General features: G+C 45.5%; 1 protein-coding gene across 5 annotated transcripts in view; it reads left to right on the top strand.

The window, feature by feature from the left end:
- Positions 1–27,570, top strand: part of LOC144509891 (pleckstrin homology domain-containing family G member 5-like) — an 88,282-nt gene that overhangs the window by 25,638 nt on the left and 35,074 nt on the right. For 4 of the 5 annotated variants that reach the window (XM_078238842.1, XM_078238840.1, XM_078238843.1 and 1 more), the window contains 5 exons: positions 16,318–16,447; positions 17,404–17,506; positions 18,096–18,156; positions 19,530–19,621; positions 20,487–20,623. In XM_078238842.1, the coding sequence (XP_078094968.1) occupies positions 16,318–16,447; positions 17,404–17,506; positions 18,096–18,156; positions 19,530–19,621; positions 20,487–20,623 (523 nt within the window). Of the gene's footprint in view, positions 1–16,317; positions 16,448–17,403; positions 17,514–18,095; positions 18,157–19,529; positions 19,622–20,486; positions 20,624–27,570 lie in introns of those variants that run through there. The other variant, XM_078238844.1, reaches the window with a different exon arrangement.

Consider the following 27,570-nt stretch of genomic DNA (forward strand, 5'->3'; position numbering starts at 1 on the left):
ACCAGGATGTTGCCTGGTATACAGAAGAACATAAGAGGATAAGAACTAGGAGCAGGAGTAGGCCACCTTACCCCTCGAGCCTGCTCTGCCGTTCAAAAAGATCGTGGATGATCTTTTCATGGACTCAGCTCCACTTACCCACCCTCTCACCATAACCCTTAATTCCTTTACTGTTCAAAAATATATCTATCTCTGCCTTAAAAACATTCAAAGACACTCAACTGCTTCACTGAGCAGGGAATTCCACAGATTCAACCCTTTGGGTGAAGAAGTTCTTCCTCAACTCAGTCCTAAATCTGCTCCCCCTTATTTTGAGGCTATGCCCCCTAATTCTAGTTTCACCTACCAGTGGAAACAACCTTCCTGGTTCTATCTTATCTATTCCCTTCATAATCTTTTATATGTTTCTATAAGATCCCCCCCTCATTCTTCTGAACCCCAATGAGCATAGTCCCAGTCTATTCAGTGTCTAATCATAAGCCAACCCTTTCAACTCCTAGTGAATCTCCTCTGTCAGTGCCAGTATAAGCTTTCTCAAATAAGGAGACCAGAACTGTACACAATACTCCAGGTGTGGCCTCACCAGCACCTTATATAGCTGCAACATAACCTCCCTGTTTTTAAACTCCATCCCTCTAGCAATGAAGGACAAAATTCCATTTGCCGCCTTAATTACCTGCTGCACCTGTAAACCAACCTTTTGCGATTCATGCACAAGGACAGCCAGGTTTCTCTGCACAGCAGCATGCTGCAGTTTTTACCTTTTAAATAATAGTCCATTTTGCCCTTATTCCTACCAAAATGGATGACCTCACTTTTACCAACATTGTACTCCATCTGCCAGACCCTTGCCCACTCACTTAAGCAATCTATATCCATTTGCAGACTTTGTGTCCTCTGCACACTTTGCTCTACCAATCATCCTAGTGTCACCTGCAAACTTGAACACACTACATTTGGTCCCCAACTCCAAATTATCTATGCAAATTGCAAACAATTGTGGTCCCAACACTGATCCCTGAGGCACACCACTAGTCACTGATCGCCAACCAGTAAAACACCCATTTAACCCCACTCTGTGCTTTCTGTTGGTTAACCAATCCTCTATCCATGCTATTGCATTACCCGTAACATGGTGCTCCTTTATCTTATGCTGCAGTCTTTGGTGCAGCACCTTGTCAAACGTCTTCTGGAAATCCAGATACACCACATCCACCGGTTCCCCTTTGTCCACCGCGCTTGTAATGTTCTCAAAGAATTCCATTGTATTGTACACAATACTCCAAAGAATTGGAGGATATGGGGGGAACCTGATAGAGGTTTACAAGGTTATGACAGGCTTATGGATAGAGTGGATAGTCAGAGTCATTTTCCCAGAATCGAAGGGTCAATCACTTGGGGGCAAAGTGAGAGGGGGAAAGTTTAAAGGAGATGTAAGGAGCAAGTTTTTCACACACAGGGTAGTGAATACCTGGAACGTGCTGTCGGAGGAGGTGGTGGAAGCAGATTCTATAACAACGTTCAAGAGGCATCTAGATAGAGATATGAATAGGCAGGAAATAGAGGGACATGGACCACATAAAGGCAAGTAAATATTCGATTAGAGAGGCATCTGTGTTGACACAGTCTTGGTGGGCCGAAGGATCTGTTCCTGTGCTGTAATGGTCTTTGTTCTTTAAACAATAGTGTGTGTGAGAGGAGATTCTCTCTGACTTGAGATCTCCATGATCATACACAATTACCTCATTTCACAGAAGATTCACACTGGATGGCACAGCACTCAATGTTAAGGGCCCTGTTCACTGCCGAGTTCCACCCCCCATCCCTGCTCTGTACTGAGAACATCAATTTTCCACTCACTGGCTTGGTGCTGAGTTCCCTGCTGCCCCACCTTACCTTGTCAGTGCTATCCCCCACAGCTCTTTGCTGAACTATACTGACTCCCACCCCACTCTGTAGGCCCATATTGAGGCCTGCTGTCACTGCCTGCTGTCACTACCTGCTGTCTCAGCTTTGGCTCAGTTGGTCACTCTCATCTCTTAGTCAGAAGATTGTGGGGTTGAAGTCTTGCTCCAAGCACTTGAAAACGATCTAGGCTGACACTCCAAATGTAATTCTGAGCAATTATACTGAGGCTCTGTTTGCTCTCCCAGGTGAATTTAAAATATCCTGTGGCACTATACCAAAGAAGAGCAGTGTCCTGAGTAATATTTATTCCTGACCAACATCACTATCCTGGTCATTATCATATTGTTTTTTTGGAACCTACTGCTGTATTTTCTATATTGCAACAATGACTACACTTCACTAAGTGCTAGAGATTTCTTTAGTCCATCCCAATGTCATAAAAAGCATTCTATAAATGTAAGTGTTTTTTGCCCTTTCCCTGATGCCTACCTGACACGGAAATGTTGCCATGATGTTGGGGGCTTTTTGCTATGGTTCATTCTCAGTTGGTTAGCACACACAGTGAAAACCCAGGTGACTGTAGTTCTTCCCAAAATTGTAACTTTGAGTCAGCCACTCAGATGTGGGTGTAAGATGGCACACTTTGCCACAGGCTGGGTCAGCTCATTGATGAGGCCTCACTATGGAGAAACTCAGGGTGGAATTCTCCCATCTGGGACTGAGCCCCGTGACGGAGACGGGATAGGGAGTGTTTCCTGCTGTGAAGCCTGACAGGAAACCCCACCATATCTTCCATCCCTGGCATATTAATCATGCATCGGGGAGTTTTGCACCATCCTTGGTAGCAGGGCAGGCTTAATGGCGCACTTCCCACCATCATATCTGGGTGCAATATTTAAAAGGCACCCAACATCCCTGACCCACCATTAAAAAAAGGTGGACCTAATGAAAAAAGAAGATGGACCTCCAAGAACACTCTGAGGCAGGAAGATAGACCTCCTCGAAGATACTGAAGCTGGAAGATCCCCCACAGCCCACACCCCTGCTGTTGCAGGGTTGTTGGCAGCCTCCATTCCAAACTCCAAAGGCAGCGCCAGGCCTTGGTTCCAGTTGGGCTTTCTTCCACATCCCATTAGCAGGATGCAAATCAGTTTTACACCAGCCTGCAGCGGGATTCCCAATCCACCATGGCATCAGAAGACCTTGCTGTAAAACCACACGAGCGTCAAACTGATTTTTGGGCCTCCCGCTGAAATCCCCCCCACTGCCATTGCTCTCACCGATGGGGGCATGGGAGAATTCCGCCCTCAGTGTGGGAGTGTGGAACTGAACCCAATTCAGCTCCTGTTGTGATAATGATATATTGATGGGAAGCCCAAGCAGTGTCAGGTGTATTGTGTAGTGAGAATCTTGTGTTGCAGTGATAGTGCGATTAGGTGGGGGAGAGAGAAAAAGAAATGGACTTTGCAAAGTTACACCTTCCTGTGGACAATTCAACAGGATTATCTTGCATCAATTGTATTGCAGGGTGGACCAAACTTTTATCCATGGTAATCCGGAGTCCTTCACCTCTTCAGTGAGTGATTACAGAGTAACGTCAAAGGCCTCTCAGCACTGGTAGGGTATAGCAAGGACTCCTACTACTTTCCTAAGATATGGTTCAGGTAATGATACAACAGGGTCTCATTAGAGCTTGGAGCCAGCGTCCTGATTGAGTCAATGGCCTATTTCTTTCAGGTTCTGTAACAAAGCTGCGTCCAGTCTCGAGTTGGCATGTGTTTTTGGTCCTAATTAACACCTGCCATTGTGCAGGTTGGGGAGTTGATTCTCTATGTCACTCAGCATGGGATATTTATATCATTTTCTCTCTTTCCCTCCCTTTTTCTCCTGACTTCTCTCCTGAAGGTGCTGACTCTCCCCTGGAGGTTCAAGACCCCTCCACTCCTGAAGGTGCTAAATCTCACTGGGGTTCAGATCCCCAAAAGCCCTGCTGTGAGAAGCTAGGCAATGTAAAAGGCTTTGGGGTTTGGGTCTGGTTTTCAGTGCCAAGCAACATTCATTAGCTGCAGACAAGGTCATGGAATAGTTTGTCAACCTGCACCTCCAATACATTCAGTGAGACCAGCCTAGCCCAAGGGCTGATGGCACAGAGCCAACTGACATTGCACATTATGATTTATCCTGCTTCCAATCTTTCAGTCTCTCCCTCTCATTCTTTCTCCCTCATTCTTTCTGCCTTTCTTTCTTCATATGTATTTCTCACAGTTGTCTTCTGTCTCCCTATGTTCCTCTCTTTTTGTCTGATTCTGTGTATCTTTATCTTTCTTTCTGTCCCTGATTCCTTCATTCTCTCTGTTTCCCTTTCACTCCCTCTCCTGATCTGTTTTATTCTCTCTATCTTTATATGCTGGATTATAGGGGCAGGTTTAACAGCATACATATTCAATAGCAGAACCACACAATGATGTAAAATTTAAACGGGCTGCTAATTTCCCAGTCACCTGAACTGTGACAGACCGAAGGACCTTCTGGTTATTGCTGTTCTGTGATGCATTCATTTCTTGCTTTAGAATTTATATCGGCTGCAAAATTTACAGTTGATTAACCCAGTCAATCAGCATTAGAGGACTGAAGGGTTTGTAGTGATGTTGAATCGCTGGGTGACGGTTCTGTAATCATTCTGCAAGATCACAATTGATTTCTGAATTATTCACAGACCAGCAAACAAAAACCTAATTTACTTCCAACTGCGTCTGATCCTGATTTCACCCAACAATTCTCTCTCTCACACTTTCCAGGGGTCACAGGACAGTGATCAGGAACAGAAACTATAGTTCATTTCCCTTCTGTCCAACCTGGGATGGGTATGTGGTCACTGGACAATGATCAGGAGCAGCCCCTCCAATGGTGCAGCACTCAAACTCCAAACTACCCCTCTGTCAGCTCAGTGGCCCCACTGTATTTACCCTTCTGACAGCTCAGTACTCCCTCAGTATTTACTCCTCTGACAGCTCAGTGCTCCCTGAGTATTTACCCCTCTGACAGCCCAGCAGCCCCGCTTATTTACCCTCTGGTAGCTCAGTGGCCCCACTGTATTTACCCCTCTGACAGCTCAGTGCTCCCTCAGTATTTACCCCTCTGACAGCCCAGCAGCCCCGCTTATTTACCCCTCTGACAACTCTGTGCTCCCTCAGTATTTATTTCTCTGACAGTTCAGTGCTTCCTCAGTACTACCCTGGGAGTGTCACCTTAGACTTTTATGCTCAAAAATGGACTGGCTTTGGTTTAAATATGATGGTGGTTTATTCACATAGTATTATGATTCACGCTCAGTGATTGGCCATTTGGGCACGATACCATGGGGTTGGTTCCCAGGTTTGGAGGAAGTTTGAGCCCCCACCATCCGGAAAGGAGCAAGAAAACTGGGATAACAATGGAGATTAGAACTTTAAGCTCAATGTGAGTTTAGCAGGGTAAGGGTTAAAGGAGCAGAGTGCTTGCTCTGTGTCTGAGCGGGTTGTTCCTGAGTGGACGAAGCCAGACCTGGCGGCTGAGTTTGGGCCTGTTTGCAGAGCCGGTTGATGATATTCTTGGTATACTGAATTACTATGAGAGCAAACTCTGCCCACAGCACAATATTTACACAGCTGTCTGTTCCCTCTCCAGGCTAAGCTTTGAAATGGCTCCATTCTTTTCCTCCAGCTGCAGGCTGAGTTACAGGCCATCAATGGGAGGATTTACTTTATGCTCTGGTTAATTATAAAATGAGAGGATTTCCAACATTCACAGACCATCTCAACTGGCAGCCTGAGCAGCCAACCCACTGTGTGTCAGGTCCCCCGTCTTCCTCTACAAAGTGTGCGTGAAGCTGTGTCACAGCCTGTCCCTGCTCACTGAGACTAACTACCACAAGAGACAATGGATGCTAAACTCACCACTCTGCCCAATGATACTGCTTTCAACCAGTTACTCCATATTGTGAGAATAGGTGTCTCCCACAACGTCTATGGGCCACCTCCACCCTGGTTCCCTGTTCTATATTCAGGTGGGAGGGGTGGAGAAGGATCTAGGTGATTGTTTAACCAAAGCTAGGCAATACTCTGCTGATATTTGTGGTGGATTCTTGGAGAATGAGATAAATAGCTGAAGTGATGATGCCATGGAATGGACATAAATTCCAACTGAGTTACATTCCAGATGTGTCAGTCACTCAAGCTAGCTTGGTGTTAGAGGGAGGGCAGCAATGATGTAAAGAGCCCAGCAGGTTCTTTGTGAAGGTTTATTTTCTCAGATGATTTGGATCACTTTTCTTCTATGTGCCATTGATTATTGGGCCACCTGCCTCTTGTGCTGTTTGTTGAAACTGCAATTCCCCCTCACATCCCAATTGTACGGCAGGAAAAATGGGCAGGATTTTCCCTACGGGTTGCTGAAACCTATTGTCAGACAAAAATGTACATCAGAAACCCCGCAGTGTGTGGGGAACAGTCACTCGTGATTTTCCCTGGGGCAGCCAATTGATTTTCAGAGGCTGGCCTCACCAGAGGCTGGGGGGAGTCATGGCTTTCCACAGGATTCATTGGAAGGTAAGTAAGGGGGATGGTAGTTCAAAATGGAGGTCCATTCTCTGCAACTTGTTTGAATTTAAAACAAAATGGATTTTGCAGCCTATAGAACAGCCCCCCCCCCCCCCCCCCCCCCCGCCACCCGCCCCCTTCTCCCGGCTATAGCCCGAGGGCAGGCAGGAGCTGGGAAACTGGCATGTCAGCCAGCATGGCTGTTGATAGCTCCCGCCCACCTCTGATCCCAGTCCCGATGGGGCTAAAAATCAAGACCAATGGGTTTTGCTTTATGCATTCCCTTGCATCATATTTTTGGAAAAGGAGTAGGAAGAAGCACATTGGAAGCAAATTAAGCAGCTAGCCAGTACATAGAGCAAGGTTCTTCAACTCCCTGTTGCCTGCATGTGGAAACTGATCTTCTCAAAGGAAGCCACCAGTGAGTTGGATTTTATAAATTTATTCACAGGATGTGGGCATTTATTGCCCATCTCAAATTTCTTTTCAGAAGGTGGTGTTGCGCTGTTTTCTTGAATACAGCTGAGTGGCTTGCTGCATTATGATAGAGGGAAGTTAAGGAAGGGATAATCACATTGCTGTGGGCCTGAGGTCACATCTCAGCCAGACAAGGTCAGGACTGCAGATTTCCTTGCCTGAAGGGCATTAGTGAGCAAAATGGGTTTTCAGATAGTTCAGCGGTTTCAGGATCACCATTCTTTATACTCGCTCTTTTATTCTCTTTTTATTTAAATAATTGAATTAAAGTTCCCCAGCTCGCATGGTGGGATTTGAACCCATATCTTCAGATCTTTAATGCAGGTCTCCACTTCCTGGACCGATAACAAAACCACAATGCTGCTGTACATCCTCGCATACTGCTGCCTGATCTATCTACCAAATGGGGCAACAGAGACTATCTTTATTTTGTATCTAACCCATTGAACCCCTTGGGACTTTTTCATGCAGACAGTGTGGAGAGAACTTTATTCTGTATCATGTTCACCTGGTATTGTTTGATGGGTTATGTAAAGAGAACTTTGTTCTTTCTGGGTGAGGGGTTACTGCTCACTGAGTTAGGAACACATACCATTTAGTCCCTCAAGTCTGTTCCACCATTCAGTGAGTTAGTGGCTGATCTGAGACATAATTCTATATACCCTCTTTTACCCCATGTCCCTTAATACTTTTGACTAATAAAAACCTGCCGATCTCAGTTTCATAATGAACAATTGTTCTAGTGTCAGTTGCAGAAGAGAGTTCTAAACTTCTACTATGCTTTGCAGTTTCCTAATTTCACTGCTGAAAGATCTGGCTCTAATGTTTTGACTGTGCCTCCTAGTCCTAGACTCCCCAACCAGTGGAAATAGTTTTTTTCTGTCTGCCCTATTGATTCCTCCTAATATCTTGAAAACTTTGATTAAATCATCGCTTAGTCTCTTAAATTCCAGGGAATGCAATCCTAGTTTGTAATCTATCTTCATTTAATCCTTGGCATCCAAGTATCATTCCAGTAAATTTACGCTGAACTCCCTCCAAGGCCAGTATATACCTGTGATGTGGTGTACTATGGTACTCCCAAGTGTGGTCTAACCAGGACTTTGTATAGGAGGAGTATGGTTTCTACCCCCTTGTATGCAGTCCTCCAGATATAAAGGCCAGCAGTCCATCCATCTTTTTGATTATTTTCTGAAATTTTAATGATCTGTGTACCTGGACCTCCATTGTTTATAGTTTTTCACCATCCACGCTGCTTTATCCTTTTTAGGTCCAAAGTGGATGACCTCATATTTGCCTACATTGAAATCTATCGACCACAGTTTTGCTTTACTCGCTGACATCAATCAATACCCCTTTGTAATTTTACATTTTCTTCTACACTGCTTAAAATGCTGCCTATTTTTGTGTCATTAGTAGACCTGAATATATGACTTTCTTTTGCATCATCTCAGTTGTTAATGAATAGAGTGAATAGTTGAGGTCCCAACACAAATCTTGTGGGACACCACTAGTCACACCCTGCCACTTAGAGGACCTGCCCTCATTCTTATTCTCTGTCTCCTTCCACTCAGCCAGTTCCCTAACCGGGTCAATAATTAGCCTTCAATTTCATGAGTTTCAACTTTAGCCAACAGTCTTTTACGAGAGACTTTTCAATTGTATTCTGGAGGTATATATAAATAGACATTCCCCTGTACACTGCTTTCATCCTCTCTTCATAACATTTAATCAGTTTCATCAGGTTTAACCTCTTACACCTATCAACTCTGTCTGATCAGCTCAGTCACCCCCATCCTTAATTATAGACTTCAGCAATTTCCCAACACCAGATATCTGACTAATGGGACTATAATTTCCTGGAGTTTCCCTCGATCACCTTTCTTAAATAGCAGAATAACACGCACAATTTTTCATGCAAAAGATCTGTGCTGAATCAAAAGAATTTTGCAGATGCCCTAACATTCAATTTTCTCATCAATTTCTTTTTAAACTCTGGGATGGAAACCGTCTGGTTCTCATTCATGTTTTTCTTTAACACAATACTGATACTTTGCTTTTGTTAATTTTGTCCCTGATTCAATACTAGATTCCTCGGGATGTCTGACAGGCGGACTTCTTCCTCTATAAATACCAATGCACAGTAACTATTAATATGTTTACCAGTTCCTTGCTTTAATTGACATGGCCAGATTTTACACGGCTAGGGCAGGCGAGTGTCCAACCTGCAAGTGCGTTAAATCAAGTGAGAAGACATCGGTTGGGCTTCCCCACGTTATCGCGCACACACGTGACTTTGAGGTCAACAGGCATGTGCACGAATTGCATCCGCTGACAATTAAAGGGTCAATTAAAGCCATTGAAAGTCTAATTGAGTGTGATAGCAGTTTCTCTGTGATAGAGTTTGTAGCTATGTGAGTATAGAATTTTGCTCCAGTTTCATGGAAGGGGATATTCCACACACCCACCATGTGTTTTGTGGAGGCGGCCCGCCATTGGCTAGCGGTGGGATCTTCTGGTCCCACTGTTATCAATGGGGTTTCCCATTGAATGCACCCCTCACTGCCAGGGAACCCGTGGCAGGGGTGTGATGTAGATTGTAGCTGAAGGTGCTGCCAGTGTGAACAGCTGGAAAATTCTGTCCCTAGTTATTGTGTAGAATTTGAAGCATGACTTTCAGCATTTCAGGACTTCTCTGGAAGGTTTTCCTGACGATTGGAGGACTTTCAGCATTTCAGGACTTTTCTGGAAGGTTTTCCTGATGGTTGGAGGATAGTGTTCCATCAGTTGCAAGGCACTGGTCCTCTGCATCTCCTCCAATGGGTAGTATACTCTGCTGGTGGGACCTCCTCTGAAGAGGAAGGATAGGTGGGACAGGAGACCAGATGAGTACAGGTAGCATCCCAGGTAAAGATCTGTAAGAGAAGAGGCATGGGCTCAGTTGATGCAGGGCCAGCAGGAGGCCACGATGGCTGAGAGTACCGAAGACCCCACCATTCAACAACTAGGCAGCTCACCATTAACCTCCAGAGGTCCGAGGTCCAGTGTCACAGGAGGCTATGCCTCTTCAGTAACACAGTGACATCCCTTTGCAACATGATGGACCTTAAAATTGCCTCCAACTATGTGAGTGTTCACTCCATGGTGGTGGCATTTAAGGTCACAGTGGCTCTCACCTTCTGCACCTCTAGTACATTTCAGGGCTCAGTGGGGGATTTGTACAGCATCTCAATCAGTCGCACACAGTTGTGTCAAGCTATTGACCGATGCCAACTTGAGACATGCCCGCATTTTCATCAATTACCAGGCAGACAAAAGCACCCAGGCAGAGAGAGCACAAGGATTTGCAGTGATGGCTGGGTTCTCCCACATCCAGGGTGCTATAAACTGCATGCATGTAGCCATCAGGGTGCCAGCAGGAGAGCCAGGAGCTTTCATCAACAGGACAGGTACCACTCGATGAATGTACACGTAATCTGTGATCACAGGACACAGATTCTACAAGTCTGTGCCCATTATCCAGGGAGTTCTCATGATTTATAAATCTTGTGGCACTTCCAGGTAACCAGACTGTTTGTGGTTCCTGCAAGATTGGATGGATCCTGGGTGACAAGAGCTATCCCTCAAAGAGGAGGCTGAGGACCTCACTCTGTCACCCAAGAACTGAGGCGCAGGAGAAATACAAGAGACATGCATCCACAAGAATGGTGGTGGAGAGGACCATCCAGCTGCTCAAGATGCGCTTTCAATGCCTTGATCGATCCGGGGAATCATGCAATATCTGCCAAAGCTTGTCTCCTTCATAGTTGATGCATGCTGCGCCCTGCACAATCTAGCTCTGCCAAGGGGATTCAGTGGAGGCTGAGGACAGCAAGACAGACCACAGGTCAGGAAGGATGACTCCCATAATGGGTGGAAGGATGAGCCTAGGAAGACACAGGGTGAGGACTTCGAGGCAGACGATAGAAACACACAGGGACACTAGGGATGCTTTGATCCAGCAAACCTTCAGTTTGGCATTCAAAGCATGGATGCCGACTTAATCCAATGGCAATGTCTCGATCACAAACCATTCCTTTAGATCCCAACCCAGAAATCCTGCACCACACAGCCCTCAGCTTACAAGTCTGTGCAACATCTGGCCAATGTTCAAACCATGCAGCCAACTCAACCCATTGAATTAAAGAAAATGATTATGCGACTTCACATTAACCCAAAAAAGGGCATACAACTACTCCAAACCTAACAGAAGTCTCAAAGTAATAAATGCAAATGATGTCACTTGTGATATGCCCCTGTTGTGCTTAAGGTGCTGCATCTTTGTGCAACCCCATCCCCTCTCACTGTCAGCGGCATTGGAGGCATCCTGCCTGTCCTGGTGGCCTTGATGAACTTGGCAGTCATCCTCTAGTCACCAAGGCCTGAGTTGGTTCTGACTGGCAAGGAGCATCCAGCCCCATGGATGGCAACAATGGCCACTGGCAGAGGGGTGGAGAAGCTGCTGCCTTCATACAGAGTGCCCTGAGAGGAGCTCACAGAGACAACAGGCAGCTGGTTCATCAGGGTGAGGTGTGTTTACACCACCCTGCTCACCATAGATGGACGGGACCTAGCAGAGAGATTAGTTGCCTCATCCATCTCTCACACTGGCAGTGGCCTAAGGTCTGGCTGGGACAGCTCACTTTCTGATAACTCTCCCAGACCTGCAGCACATGCATCTGGGATCTACCTACTTACCTTCATCCCAGACTCTGTCCCATCAGGACCAGAGGAGCAAGCTGGCCAGTGGCAGTCCAACATCAGAGCATCATTCTCATGCTTGTCAGGACCAGCAGATTGGGGACTCCTCCACCAGTTTGGCAGTGCTCCGCAGAATTGTGACTTGTCTTCTCCTGACAAGGGACAATAGAAGGGTTTGGAGTTCCATCTTTTTTGAGGACCATTCCAGATGCTCCCTCTCCCCACATGGGCATTTAACAAGCCAGTTCACTGTGGCACATCTCCCCTTTCAATACATTGCATTGTGCTATCAGTGGAACATTGGCAGGGCAGCTTTCAGTGCCCATTGGCATACACACCCAGAGCCCTGTGCGCAGGGTAATGGACACCTGACTACACCTCTGTGCATAGGTCCACGCCATCTCTGCACTTAACCTTGGAATATTTTGTGACACTGAAGCCAGGTGCGGCACACAATATCGTGCCCACTGACCTGGACAGCTACCTCGGTTCAAGCCTTTGTAGTCAGGTGGGGGGCCTTCAATTGCTGTCCCTGAACATCAGAATGTTGTACCTGGCATTAACTTCCTGCACTAGCACAAACAGACACTCACCTGTGAACACATAGCCCATCCGACTTGCTCTCGCACCTTCCATGACCTCCTGGCGCTGATAACATTGCTGGACAGCAGGAAAGTTATTGATCTTAAGCCACACAGAGCCTTCAGCCTTCCAAACAACTCCTGGCAGCTTTCAGGGAGCTGCCTATCTTGTTTCAAACCCCCGTGCTGGTTGTCATTGGACCCAGTGCCTGACATGCATTACGTGATGGGCAGGCCTTAATTGGCCACCCAGCGTAATATTGCATTAACAACACGATCTGGGCAGGAGTGGGTTTCACACCTGTTTCCACCCGTGCTGACTTTGAGCATGCCTCATGGTAATATTCCGGCCCTTCACCATTGCTAGTTTTCAAGGGTCCCTGTTTCTGTTTTTTCTATTTTTGCTAATGAAGACTGTTGGTGGAGTACCAAAGGTGACCAGTACTGTCAGAAAATCTCAGACAATACAAGACTCACGAAGCCAATGTTTCTGAACTAAAGACATAACTTTATTTAACTAGCAGTGCTAGGAGATTATCAGAGGTCGATTCAGCTCTCAGATGGAGCAGCCGGACCACTCTGAATAGATCTACATTTACAATTCAAAACAGATCAATTATAGGTTTTCTTATCAATCATTCCCGCCTTATATTAGCTTAAAATCAATGACTTTTAGTATAAACATAACAATAATAATCCCTGTCATGTGCCTCAGCCAATTGCATTTTACCATCCAGCATAATGATATCTCATTCGTCTATTAAATCCGGATGCTAACTCTTATCTTGGCCAAAGTCACTGTCCCGTTGCCAGGTTACCCTGGACGCTCACCATAGAGGTCAAAGTGAATGTTCCCACCAGATCATTGCCAAACTGGATCAACACGTAATCCTGCTTCCATCCTGAGTCTGGACAATGAATACACCTATTCATAAAGTTGCAATATGTGTTCCCACATAAGAAACTTTTTGATATGAGTTTTGCTGGGAAGCACGGTAGCACAGTGGTTAGCACTGCTGCTTCTCAGCTCCAGGGACCTGGGTTCGATTCCCGGCTTGGGTCACTGTCTGTGTAGAGTTTGCACATTCTCCTCGTGTCTGCGTGGGTTTCCTCCGGGTGCTCTGGTTTCCTCCCACAGTCCAAAGATGTGCGGGTTAGGTTGATTGTCCATGCTAAAAATTGCCATTAGCGTCCTGAGATGCGTAAATTAGAGGGATTAGTGGGTAAATATTTAGGGATATGGGGGTAAGGCCTGGGTGGGATTGTGGTCGGTGCAGACTCGATGGGCCAAATGGCCTCTTTCTGTACTGTAGGGTTTCTATGATTCTATAGGTTCCCAGGGCTTTGGTTCTGAACTATTCACCATTATCATCACACCTTGTGGTAACTTGCCTTTGGCTAAAGTGACCAATAATTCGTACAATACTTAAAATACATTTAAAATATCAGCATATATGTTTTACATCATAATTATTTGTTTAATTCTCTTATTGCATTCATATGTGTGTAACCTACTCTCTTAGCTTATAACCTTGTTTTAGGAATCATTTAACTCTTTGCTAGTAATTCTATCAGTGCCTTAATGTCCATTGTCTAAAAACATTATTGATTTGTTAGAAATTTCCCACACCAATCTCCCCTCCTGGCCATTGGCTAGCCCAATACTAGGCCAGCAAATAAAAATAGCTTAAATCCTAAGAAATTATTAGTTTCTTGATTTCTTTCTTCTTATTAGTGATTGCCATCACTAACACTGTATTGGTTGTATATAACTGCATTTGAATCATAATCTTCACTAATGCTAAAAACCATAAGGAAAAGTAATATTAGCTCATGTAAGCCATTAGATAAATGTCTGACAATATATATTCTCATATGCTGGAGGAGCACTTGGCAAAAGGGACATTACCTTGATGGCCTGGTTTGATGCCAATGCTGCTGCGACCCCTAGGAATTTTGCTGCTAAAAAACAGCAACATTTAAACATTTGTGTAATCACAATGAACATTAAGATAATGATGAAGGAAAACATAATCCCTTGCACTATGTTTGATCCCAAAGAACCCATCCAGCCAGTTGCCCAGTTCCACAAAGCAAAAGATGTTGATTGTTTAAGTTTGTCGACCGCCTTTCGAATGGGTGTGACCAAATTGGTTATGTTCTCTGAGGTCTCAGGTGTATATCTGCATGTGTATATAAGTAGACAAGAAAGATTTGTTATAAATTTCCCACATCATAGTGGTACATGTTTTTGTATTGATTTTGACATTCCTTGCAAGTTACTTTTCATAATTCCTTTTTATAGCTCTTGCTCTTTGCTTTGTCACCCTTTCTGCTCTTTATATCTTTTCTGTTCACAAGAACGAGTGCTGTGATTTACATTTTTGTATACTTTTTCTTTTGGCTTTATGTTGTCTCTTACCTCTTCAATTGTCCATATTTGTTTTTGGTTGTCAAACTCTTGTTGTTTAGAGGTTTAAATTTATTCTGTACACATTTTGTTTTGAACAACACCCCCACCTCCTACCAATCTTTTATTTTATCCATAAATTGAATTGCCCAGCTTACTCTGAACATTCTCTGCCGCATCCCATTTTGAAGTCAGCCCTACTTGTATCTAACATCTGAGTAGCTGTTTCATATTTCCTCCTTTCAACCACTACGATGTTCTTGATCGCATTGCGATTGCACTTTCACGAATGTTCATGCATGTTAAGTTTTTAAACTATATCTGACTCATTACTAAATCAAATATGACATGCCCCTTGTTAGTTCTGGAACATATTGTTTCAGAAAACTACCCCAGATGCACAAAGAGCTTTTCTTATCTGTTACAAAACAGAATGACAGATCTTAATGCAGCTGAGAAAAGCTTTCAATGGAGCATTAATTGGGACAGGAAATGGTTTGCTGAGGGGAAGTAAGTGGACTGCCCCCAAAGTATTCAATTCAGAACTTGTCAGAGCAAATGGAAACAAAGGGCAGGATTTAAGGGGCATTCTCAGTTGCTGCATTTTGACATTAAATTTATCTCCAGTCCTATCTCTCACTCCCTCATTTACTCCCTCTTTGTCTCTCTCTCTCCCTCCCCCTCTGCCCCCCTGCCGCTATAAGATACATTTATGGCTCTGTTCTGCTGCACTGCTCTGAGATACCTGCCATGAGAACTGACACAAGGGAAGACTTTGAAGCGATTTATTCCGAGAGAATAATCCTAATTTTCATAGCACCTGGGGAGAGAGGCAGATTGGGGTGAGGAGAGGGCTTTTATCCAGGAATCCATGAACTGCACTCCCTATGTCTGAGAAAAGCGCACTCAGCAAAACATCTCATCAGCAAGGAACAGTGGCTTGAATGCTGAATGGTCAGCTATGAATGGCTGGGAAACAGCAAATGTTATGGGGAAATGGTTGTTTCACACTGAATTTGTTTGCGGTTTTTAATGGTGGCAGAATGCCCAACTTGTTACCTAAAGCGCTTCCTGTTCTCTTGAGTGTGGTTGAGGACCTCACTAAGCAGTAGTTGTCACACATCTGCCTATAGAAAATGGAGTATGTAACCAACAGCCCCTCATGCTCCTGTTAATGTGATTGTTTAAATTGTAGGGTGGACAACATGGCATCTGAAATTGAGGTAAGATGGGTGTGTTCATTCTGATAAAGGACTCTTGATTACACATAAGGACAGTGATCAATTATAGCAATTTCCTCAACATGGGAACTGGGGCAGGGATACCCCAAGCTTATTCTCCATTTTCAGTAAAATTGTAGATATAATTTTCAGCTCACTTGGAGGGGGAGAGAAGCCACACTTTTTGAACATCTTTTCTCTACTTGCACACAGACAGATACACACACATCTCAAAATGGATATATTGGCTTTTGAATAGCGTACAGCTCTAGGATCTGACGTGCTGCCCCACGTTTCAATTAATGTTCTGTGTTTGGCGTGCGGCTGCGCATTTGGCACACGGCTCCGTGTTTGGCATGGAACTCTGCGTGTGACATGACTAATAGTATCCCCCTTTCTTTCAGGTGTGTCACCATGGTGATTGTCAGGAGATTAATAACCAAACTCCATTGAATCTCTGTGCATCCTGTGACAGCAAACTCCACAACATGATGCACTTTGACCGGCACATCCGCTTCGACCTCCCACCTCAAGGTCAGCCCCTCATTTCTGGATCACTTTCTTCCACCGTTTCCCTTCTCACTTTGTTTGATTTTCTGTGTTTCCCTGATCGCATTGGTTGCCACTAATATTAGAGGATGCAGGTCATGGTGGACATGAGAGCAAGATCCACCAGGAGGAAGCAATAAGCCCCTGTGGGCCTGTTGCAGGCATTGTCACCTTGACTGTGATCCAGTCATTCTGTGATCCAGTCGCGTAGTGACCCTGTCACCCAGTCACTCAGAGATACTGTACCCAAGTGTCACACCAACCCACTGTCAGCTCCTGTCTGTGACCATTAGACATCAATATTAAATCAACCATGCCCCTTTCTGCCTCTTGTAAACATTTCTCAGCCACTCCTTTTTTCTGAATATTTTCCTCTTTATTAATTCTCCCTAATTTCATATGAGCCAGCGATTGGCCCTTTCCAAGCTATGGCTTGGTTGATGGACAAGCAGGTTGATGTGCTGGGCTCCAGACTTAACTTCAGTTTATAGAATCCCAGAGCCTGAGTGTAGCCCACATGAGAACTATCATCGACCATAGGGCATTCTTAACTTGGAGAGTAGAGGCCTTCAAATAGCAGCTACAGCTAGCCTCAGTGCCTGGGATAAGGAAGCAGCAAATCAGCCAGGATTGTAATCGAGCAAAATTTGACAGAGAACCATATAAGGAGATATCAGGACAGGTGAAAAGCTTGGTCAAAGAGGTAGGTGTTAAGGAGTGGCTAAAAGGAAGAGAGAAAGGTGAGAAGTTTGGAGGGGCGGTTCCAGAGCCTCAGGACCCAGACAGCTGAAAGCATGGCTGCCAATGGTGGAGAAATTAGGCCAAAAATGGAGCAGCTTGGAGATCTTGGAGGCTTGTGGGCTGGAGGGGAAAACAGAACTCGGGGAGGGAAAAGTTGTGGAGAGTATTGAAAACACCTTAACCTCCTGTTATTGCCACAGGGTCTGTTTTGGCCAGGAATGTCTCAACCCGATCGTGCCCACCACGGACCAGACATTCATCTGACAGGGAGGATGATGATGAAGCTGTGGCAGATGGAAAAAGGTAAAAAGTGGCTGGGCACCTGTCCAGTACTATCTGCTGAAGGAAATCTGGTTCCATTTAACCTAAAGACCAGGGATTTAAACCTGTGACTTCACCAAATATTCCAGAACCATTTCACCTCAAAGCACTAGTTTTATTTTAATCAGACTATGAGCAGTGCTGATCAGTTTAATTGAGAGAGTGAGTGTGTTGATCACATTCCTCTAAAAGGGTTGACCTTACCCATAATCTCAATGTTTTTAGTCTGTTACAGTTCACATTCGCCCTAACCACGACTATGAGCTTTCAACTCGCATCAACCCCTGCCCGTGACCCTTTCATCCAGGAACCCTGATGGACAGAACCATTAATTCCTCTCCCTGCTGTTCCTGTGTGTTTGTGATGTGGACACCCCACTACTGCATAGCGGTCCTGCAGAGTGACAAGAAACTGGTCCCTGCCTGAGGTTCCTCAAATGTGACTCCCTAACATCAGCCAGCTCACCTGGGACTGAGGGTGAATGGAGAGTGGGGTTGGATTTGTGTCAGTGTAGGGTAATGTGCTGCATTTATGATAAACATGTTCTCATTGGATTTTCCCAATCCCACAGTGACAAGAGGAATTCTGCACTGAAGTTAAGCAAGAAGAAAGCTCGCCGCCGACACACAGATGTGAGAATCATCTTTGGATCGTACTGTGTTGAATATCATGAGCGAGCTTCTCTCCTGAACCCCCCAATCTCCCCAGACAACTCCCCATCTCTGCCTCAAATCTCCCACCAGACTCTCCACACACAATCTACCTCTGGATTATTCAATCACACCGGACCTCATTTCAATTTCTGAATGAGGCATTATGAGTGAGCATTGTGTGAAGCTCCCTTTACACTATCCCATCAAATACTCCTAGGGCAGGAACAGCAAGGGTTTAGATACAAAGAAAGCTTCCCTCTACACTATCCCATCAAATACTCCTAGGGCAGGAACAGCAAGGGTTTAGATACAAAGAAAACTTCCATCTATACTATTCCATCAAATACTCCTAGGACAGGTACAGCAAGGATTATATGCAGAGTAAAACTCCCTCTATACCAGTGATGGGCAACCTACGCTAGTGAGTGGACATGAATGGCCCTCCTTCATCTCAGTGGGCCGCAAGTTTGAAATCAGACTTCTTCATTAATCATGATCCTATGAGTAAGATTAAATACATTTAATACATGCAGAATATTACGTATTGAATTGTAGAAAATGCTTAATCATTCATGTATTTATAGTTTTATCAACTTCAAATGGTAAAAATAAAAGAAATATTTACACTTTGGACACAGAGGGAATGTATGGCTCTCAAAGTCAATGTTGTGAGCAATCAGCACACGCCTCGCTTCACTTGCCCTTGCTTTACATACGTATCACTTCAGTCAGACCAGTAGGAAAAATACTATGCAGATAGAATTCAGTGGAATGTGACAACACTGCACGTGCGCAACAGTCAACAAAATGTCTCATGGGCTGCACTCAGAACCCAGATGGGCTGCATGTGGCCCCTGGGCTGCAGGTTGCCCACCACTGCTCTACATTGTCCCCATCAAACACTCTTAGAACAGGCATGCCACAAAGTTACACTGCTTCTACACTCAAACATTCCCAGGATAGGAATAGCAAGGGCTAGATACAAAGAAAAGCTCCCTCCACGCTGGGATGGAGCGAGTTTCCCACATTAATCCTGAATTTAGAGCAGTTTTGTGTAGACTTGTTCTCTCACAGGTAATTAGCTGAATTGCCCATGCAGTGTTGATGTAGATGCGAGAAGGAATGTTGTACTGATAGTCCAGACTGGCTCTAAAGCCTACATCCGAGGTGATTTGTGGGTAACTGACTCTACTAAAGTTGAGTTTGGGACTGCTGAAAGTGGTGGTAGTATTGAGGAGAGCGAATCAGTACCTGTGCTCGGGTCTAGTTGGCCTCTGTGCCGCTGGGGTATCTCCCAGTTCCTGCCCTCCTGCATCACTTCATGGTGCTGACACTTTCTCCTTGTTCTACAGGATCCCAGTAAGGAATGTTTCACTTTGAAGTTTGATTTGAATATCAACATTGAGACAGAGATTGTCCCTGCGATGAAGAAAAGGACTCTGGGGTAAGTCCAAGGCATTCCCATGCCTCCCTCATCTGCCACCCCTGTGCCAGGTTATCCCGAGTGTGCTGACTCCCACAGGGTCCCTCTGTTACAGTGACAAAATGCAAACAACGCATATCAATTTTCCTTGTCACCTTCCGCAGACAGTGCCACATGAGAAGCCATTCAGGCTTCACTGAGGGCAGCCAGCACCGGAGAAAACAAGAACATTAAAGATTCCAGCTGAATATTGGAATCCAAGCCACAATGGGAGTGTGCCACAGCATTTGCAGAAGCCTGTCCCAACATCTCCAGGATCCATGCCTCAGTGATATCGGGGGCCCTGCTGCCCCAGTGTCATCGGGGGCCCTGCCGCGCCAGTGTCATCAGGGGCCCTGCTGCCCCAGTGTCATCGGGGGCCCTGTTGCCCCAGTGTCATCAGGGGGCCCTGCAGCGCCAGTGTCATCGGGGGCCCTGCCGCGCCGCTGTCATCGGGGGCCCCGCCGCGCCGCTGTCACCGGGGGCCCCGCCGCGCCGCTGTCACCGGGGGCCCCGCCGCGCCGCTGTCACCGGGGGCCGCGCCGCTGTCACCGGGGGCCCCGCCGCGCCGCTGTCACCGGCGGCCCCGCCGCGCCGCTGTCACCGGGGGCCCCGCCGCTGTCACCGGGGGCCCCGCCGCGCCGCTGTCACCGGGGGCCCCGCCGCGCCGCTGTCATCGTGCATCCTATTTCGGAGTTACCTAGGACATAGTATAAAGTAAAATCAATGCAATCTGGGCAACACTGATTGAATGCAATTTGCTCACGGACCCTGACCACTGCCTGTAAATGAAATGCCAGTGTAGGATTTTCATTCCATTCCTGAAGAATGTGTGTTTCTTTTGCAGGGAGGCTCTGTTGCCGGTGTTTGAGAGGCATGGCATTGAGTTGAACCAGATGGATGTTTTCTTGGACCATTCCTATACACCTCTAAACTTGAACTTTGAGGCGTATCGGTTTGGAGGACACTACTTGAAAGTGAAAGGTAGGTGGTCGACCCGGGGCTACGAATGATGCCCTCAGTGTGAGCAATGCAAGACTGATGGTCAGTGATGGATACTGCATCAGGAGTCAGGTCTAAGAGATGCTGCATTCACCACACTGTTAATGAGTGTTCCTGCCTCAGCATCTGGGCTAGATACAAGAGCAGACCTCTGAGGTAGTAGGCAGAGATAACGCAAATTATTACTGCTGAGGGCACCAGTCATATCTGCACTGTTTGCTGTGGCAGAACCAGCCAATATTCCTGCCTCAAGCCCTGGTTAATGCTGAGTTAGCTTCTCTCCAGTGCTGATATTGGGGGAGAGACCATATTGGTCTCGGTATTCTAGGCTCGGAGAAACAGAAACTTACATAATGCAGTTCACAACTTCAAAATGTCCCAGGGTTCTACGGCCAATCAAATACTTTTGAAGTGCAGTTACTGATGTGATCAAGAAATGCTGCAGCCAAATTGAACACAGCAATCTTCCACAAACAGCAATGTAATAAACCTCTCCCCATGCCCCACTGCCCGAGCCCTCAGCCCCGAGAAACCACAAAAATACTCTTCTTCACCTGTTAAAAAAACATGCCTGGAGGAATAATTTATTTGCTGAAGTCCAAGCTCACCTCTTGGATGAAACTGATTCTGATCATCTATTTCCTACAGAATTCACTCTTGCCCCATCCATGACCCCCTCACACACTCTCCCTTTTCCCACCTTCTCATACACCCACACACACACCCCACACACACACACACACACCCCCACACACACACACCCCCACACACACACACACCCACACACACACACACACACACACACAACCTCCACACACTTGGTATCTCTTCTCGCTCACTTCCAGGGCCCTCCACCCAGTCTGCTCCCTAGCCTGGGCTCATCCATTCGCTCTGCTCCCTCACCTCTGTCTACCATCATGCCTGTGGTTTGTTGCCTCACCCGCTGCCGAGCTGGGATTTCACACCTGGTGCTCCTGTGGCCACCTCTCTCTCGCCTCGGTGCTCAATACATTTCCCCCACTCAGTGCTCTCCCCCCGCTCGGTGCTCGGTGCTTTTCCCCCGTTTGGTGCTTTTCCCTCGCTTGGTACTTGGTGCTTTTCCCCCGCTTGGCGCTCGGTGTTTGTCCCCTGCTCGGCTCTCCCCCCCCCCCGCCCGCCGCTCTCCCCCCCCCGCCCACCGCCCGCCCTCCCCCTGCCGCCCGCTGCATCTGGCATCAAGGATAAATTATCCTGATACTGCCTGACACCTGTGAGTATCCTGTTTTAGTCAAAGTCTAAATTAAAGGTACTCACCAGAATGCCGCTCTTTGGACGAAGAGACCCATTAGATTCCTCTATAGAGAACTGGAATCAATATGTCGAGTGCCTTCGGTATTATTTCCAAGCAAATGAAATGGGGGAGGAGGCTCAATGCAAAGCAATTCTCTTAAGTGATTGTGGAACTCAAACCTATAATCTTATTTGCAGTCTCCAAATGATTTAGTGAGATTATGGATTTAGAGGTTCCAATTTAATTTGAGGATGAGAGCCCCAAGCGACTCAATCGTGACTGTCATTGCTAAACTGAAGTAATTATTGGAGTATTGTGATTTTGGAGCCACCCTAAACAACATGTTACGGGATAGGTTAGTCTGTGGTATGCACAATGATGCTGTTCAACACAGATTGCTTGCAGAGATCGGCTAAACTTTAAGCAAACAATGGAAATAGCATTGGCCATGGATAGCATTGAAAAAAGTGCATAAGAGATGCAGAACACACAAAATGGCGCTGTCCATTAGTTAGGGCAGGAACCTGCAGCCAGCCTTGGCACCAAAACCACGGAAGCATCTGAAGCAGGAAACAATTTCAGCCACCAACAAAACAAAAAGGGACAGAATAGGCAGTCAGTCAGTCATTCTTGAAGTTGAATGTTACTGATGTGGAAATAACAACACTTCTGAATCATGTCAGTTTAAGGAGGCTGAGTGTTTTAATTGTCACAAAAGAGACATTTGATAAAACAGTGCCAAGTAATCAATCAACCAAGATGTTACAATTATACAATGTGGAAGAGCCTAGCACTAATGATTCTGGTATTCACTCTCTGTTTAATCTAAAAACCAGCAAGGTAGACCCTATTACTAGGGTCCCAGTAAATGGGAAGTCTCCTAAGATGGAAGTGGATGCAGGGTCATCAGCCACTGTGATGGACACGCATACATTTCAGTCACTAAGAGAGGGAGTCCAACCATTGACCATGAAGGTCACTTCTGCCAAGTTGAAAACTTATCTGGGAGAAGCAATAGAAATAAAAAGCAACACAATGGTACCTGTAAACTATGGACAATGGTCCTATCCAGCTCCCAGTGATAATAGTGAAAGGTGAAGGACTAAGCCTTCTCGGCCGCAAGGCATAGTTAGTAAATTTGCAGAAGACTCCAAGATTGATGACATAGTGGACAGTGAAGAAGGTTATCTCGGATTGCAATGGAATCTTGATCAATCGGGCCAGTGGGCTGATAAATCGCAGATGGAGCTTAATTTAGATAAATGAGAGGTGATGCATTCTGGTAGATCGAACCAGGGCAGGACTTACTCAGTTAATGGTAGGGCATTGGGGAGAGTTACAGAACAAAGAGATCTAGGGGTACATGTTCATAGCTCCTTGAAAGTGGAGACACAGGTGGACAGAGTGGTGAAGAAGGCATTTGGCATGCTTCATTTCATTGGTCAGAACATTAAATACTGGAGTTGGGACGTCTTGTTGAAGTTGTATAAGACATTGGTAAGGCCACACTTGGGGAATACAGTGTACAGTTCTGGTCACCCTATTATAGAAAGGATATTATTAAACTAGAAAGAGTGCAGAAAATATTTACTAGGATGCTACCGGGACTTGATGGTTTGAGTTATAAGGAGAGGCTGGATAGACTGGGACTTTTTTCTCTGGAGCATAGGAGGCTGAGGGGGTGATCTTATAGAGGTCTATACGATAATGAGGGGCATAGATAAGCAGATAGTCAACATCTTTTCCCAAAGGTAGGAGGGTCTAAAACTAGAGGGCATTGGTTTAAGGTGAGAGTGGAGAGATACAAAAGGGTCCAGAGGGGCAATTTTTTCACACACAGGGTGGTGAGTGTCTGGAACAAGCTGCCAGAAGTAGTAGTAGAAGCGGGTACAATTTTATCTTTTACAAAACATTTAGACAGTTACATGGGTAAGATTGGTATCGAGGGACATGGGCCAAACGCGGACAATTGGGACCAGCTTAATGGTTAAGAAGTGGGCGGCATGGACAAGTTGGGCCAAAGAGCCTGTTTCCATGCTGTAAACTTCTATGACACTATGTCAACAGTACAGTCTGCAACAAAGATCGCCTGCTCTAGCCCCACTGCATCCTTGGGAATGGCCTGGCTGGCCATGGGTACAAATCCATATTCATTATGTTGTTCCATTCCTGGGCACAATGTTTTTCTCTTGATTGATGCATACTCTAAACGAATGGACGTTTTTGAGGTGAAGTCACCTACATCGCATACCACCATTGAAAGATTATACCAATGCTTTTCAACTCACGGATTACTTGAAGTCATGGTGTCAAATAATTGAACCGTATTCACAAGCGCTGAATTTCAAACATCATTGGTCTCAAGAGTATTAAACACATTAGGACTGCGCCTTACCACCCAGCATCAAATAGACTAGTTGAGACAGCCATCCAAACTTTCAAGTCTGGTTGAAATAAACTGTCAGGAGGAACCTTGGAGACCAAAATCTCACGATTCCTCCTTGGCTATTGTATCACTCCTTGGAACAACAGGAGTTCCATTAGCAGAACTGCTAATTAGAGCGAGACTGAAGCTTGTGTTTTTAAATTTGCCAGGGAAGATAGAAGCTAGCCATAGTAATCAGAAAGTAAGCCATGATTCACATAGTACAACAAGATCATTTATGGTAAATTAAGCCATATGTGAGAAACTTTTGTTGTGGTTCAAATTGGATCCCTGGAATTATTGCCTCTAAGACCGGACGCCTTTCACACCAAGTGGACGTGGAAGGTCAGAAATACGTGGACCACTTGAAGAGTAGAGAGATGATGCAGCAATCAGTGTTGCCATCAAGAAATATTTTTGAACCTGTATGCACCGAAGTACCTACTTGACCTGTTATAGGCATAACTGATGTCTCCGTGGAAGCAAGTAGTGAAGAATCGCCTGGGCCAGAAGAGGTACCAGTTACTGCTGTTCCCACTAACGTCGATCCTGTGGAAGCATCTCAGACAACAGAATTATGCTGCTCTACAAGAAACAGAAAACCCCTCAAAAACTCGACTTATAATTGTCCAACTCATGTACATAATGTTTAGTTAGTATTTAGGATGGAGTGGATTAGTTATTGAAGTTTGTATAAAGGAGTTAAAGAGTGAGGGATGTGGTGGCTGTTTCCTAAGGGAAACACAGCAGAGTAAGGGTCACCTAGCTTAGATGACCTAGAGTTTGGAATCAACCCATGGTGAGAAAGGCTCCTAGACAGAGGCATAGAGACATTTTGGGAGCAAACTACAGCCCACGTGGCCCCTGCACAATTCTTAGTAATAAAAACTTTTTGTGGTCGCTAATGAAGTCTGTGAAAGTGCATCTATACACCAGCAGAGTTTCCCAGGTGGGGGTTCATCATCATTCCATGCCCTGTGCCTAGGCACGGTGTATTTCATTGTAAATACGCCCCTGATTCTAAGCCCATTGAGGAAATTATTTGTTCTGAGATTTTGGATAACTTCAAACTCACTCCTCATTCTTGTCATTGAGCGTGTGTCAGAATGTGATTGCTATTGAGAGTGTGATTGTTATCAACAGTGTGATTGTTATCAGGCCTGTGCCAGACTTGATAGCAATCGCACACCGGTACAAGCTCAATAACAATCACACTTTGTTACATGCTTGAGAACAATTACACTGTTGATAGCATGTACCAGAGTGTTATTATGTAACAATGGTACTCTGGTATATGCTCGATAACAATCACACTTTTGATAGCATTGATCCAGGCAAGTGGAGAGTATTCCATCACATTCCTGACTTGAAACTTGTAGATGGTATACAAACATTGGGTCAGGAGGATTTTTCACTCTGCAGAATTTCCAGCCACTGACCTACATTTTTAGGATGTGGAGATGCCGGCGTTGGACTGGGGTAAACACAGTAAGAAGTTTAACAACACCAGGTTAAAGTCCAACAGGTTTATTTGGTAGCAAAAGCCACACAAGCTTTCGGAGCTCCAAGCCCCTTCTTCAGGTGAAGAAGGGGTGAAGACTCACCTGAAAAAGGGGCTTGGAGCTCCGAAAGCTTGTGTGGCTTTTGCTACCAAATAAACCTGTTGGACTTTAACCTGGTGTTGTTAAACTTCTTACTACATTTTTAGCCCAGCAAGAAGTTTAACAACACCAGTTGCAGTTTAACAACACCAGTTCAGGTGAAGACTCACCTGAAGAAGGGGCTTGGAGCTCCGAAAGCTTGTGTGGCTTTTGCTACCAAATAAACCTGTTGGACTTTAACCTGGTGTTGTTAAACTTCTTACTACATTTTTAGCCCAGCAAGAAGTTTAACAACACCAGATTGAAGTCCAACAGGTTTATTTGGTAGCAAATGCCACTAGCTTTCAGAGCGCTGCCCCTTCGTCAGTCCAGGCAAGCTGTGGGGGTTACAAATAATGTGACATGAACCCAAGATCCTGGTTGAGGCCGTCCTCATGTGTGCGGAACTTGGCTATCAGTTTCTGCTCAGCGACTCTGCGCTGTCGTATGTCGTGAAAGCTGCCTTGGAGAACGCTTACGAGATGATCAGAGGGCGAATGCCCGTGACCGCTGAAGTGCTCCCCAACGGGAAGAGAAGGACAGCCTCAACCGGGATCTTGGGTTCATGTCACACTATCTGTAACCCCCACAGCTTGCCTGGACTTGCAGAATCTCACTGGCTGTCCTGTCTGGAGACAATACACATCTCTTTAACCTGTGCTTAATGCTCTCTCCACTCACATTGTCTGTACTTTAAGACTTGATTATCTGTAAAGACTGCATTCCAATCATTATTCTGTAAATTGAGTTTGTGTCTCTGTATGCCCTGTTTGTCAGCATTTCTCCACTCCACCTGACAAAGGGGCAGCGCTCCGAAAGCTAGTGACATTTGCTACCAAATAGACCTGTTGGACTTTAACCTGGTGTTGTTAAACTTCTTACTGTGTTTACCCCAGTCCAACGCCGGCATCTCCACATCATGACTACATTTTTAGCCACAGTATTTATATAGCTTGTCCAGTTAGTTTCTGGTCAATAGTAACCCCCAGGATGTTGATAGTGGGGATTTACCAATGGTAATGTCAGTGCATGTCAAGGGGAGATAGAGTCATAGAGGCTTACAGCATGGAAACAGGCCCTTGGCCCCACTTGTCCATGCCGCCCTTTTTTTTTTAAAATCCCTAAGCTAATCCCAATTGCCCGCATTTGGCCCATATCCCTCGATACCCATCTTACCCATGTAACTGTCTAAATGCTTTTTAAAAGACAAAATTGTACCCACCTCTACTACTCCCGCTGGCAGCTTGTTCCAGACACTCACCACCCTCTGTGTGAAACAATTGGCCCACTGGACACTTTTGTATCTCTCCCCTCTCACCTTAAACCTATGCCCTCTAGTTTTAGACCCTCTTACCATTGGGAAAAGATATTGACTATATAGCTGGTCTGTGCCCCTCATTATTTTATAGACCTCTATAAGATAACCTCTCAGCCTTCTACGCTCCAGAGAAAAAAGTCCCAGTCTATTCAGCCTCTCCTTATACTCAAACCATCAAGTCCCGGTAGCATCCTAGTAGATCTTTTCTGCACTCTTTCTAGTTTAATAATATCCTTTCTATAATAGGGTGACCAGAACTGTACACAGTATTCCAAG

The sequence above is a fragment of the Mustelus asterias genome, chromosome 22, assembly GCF_964213995.1.
Source record: "Mustelus asterias chromosome 22, sMusAst1.hap1.1, whole genome shotgun sequence".
NCBI classification, from domain to species: Eukaryota; Metazoa; Chordata; class Chondrichthyes; order Carcharhiniformes; family Triakidae; genus Mustelus; species Mustelus asterias.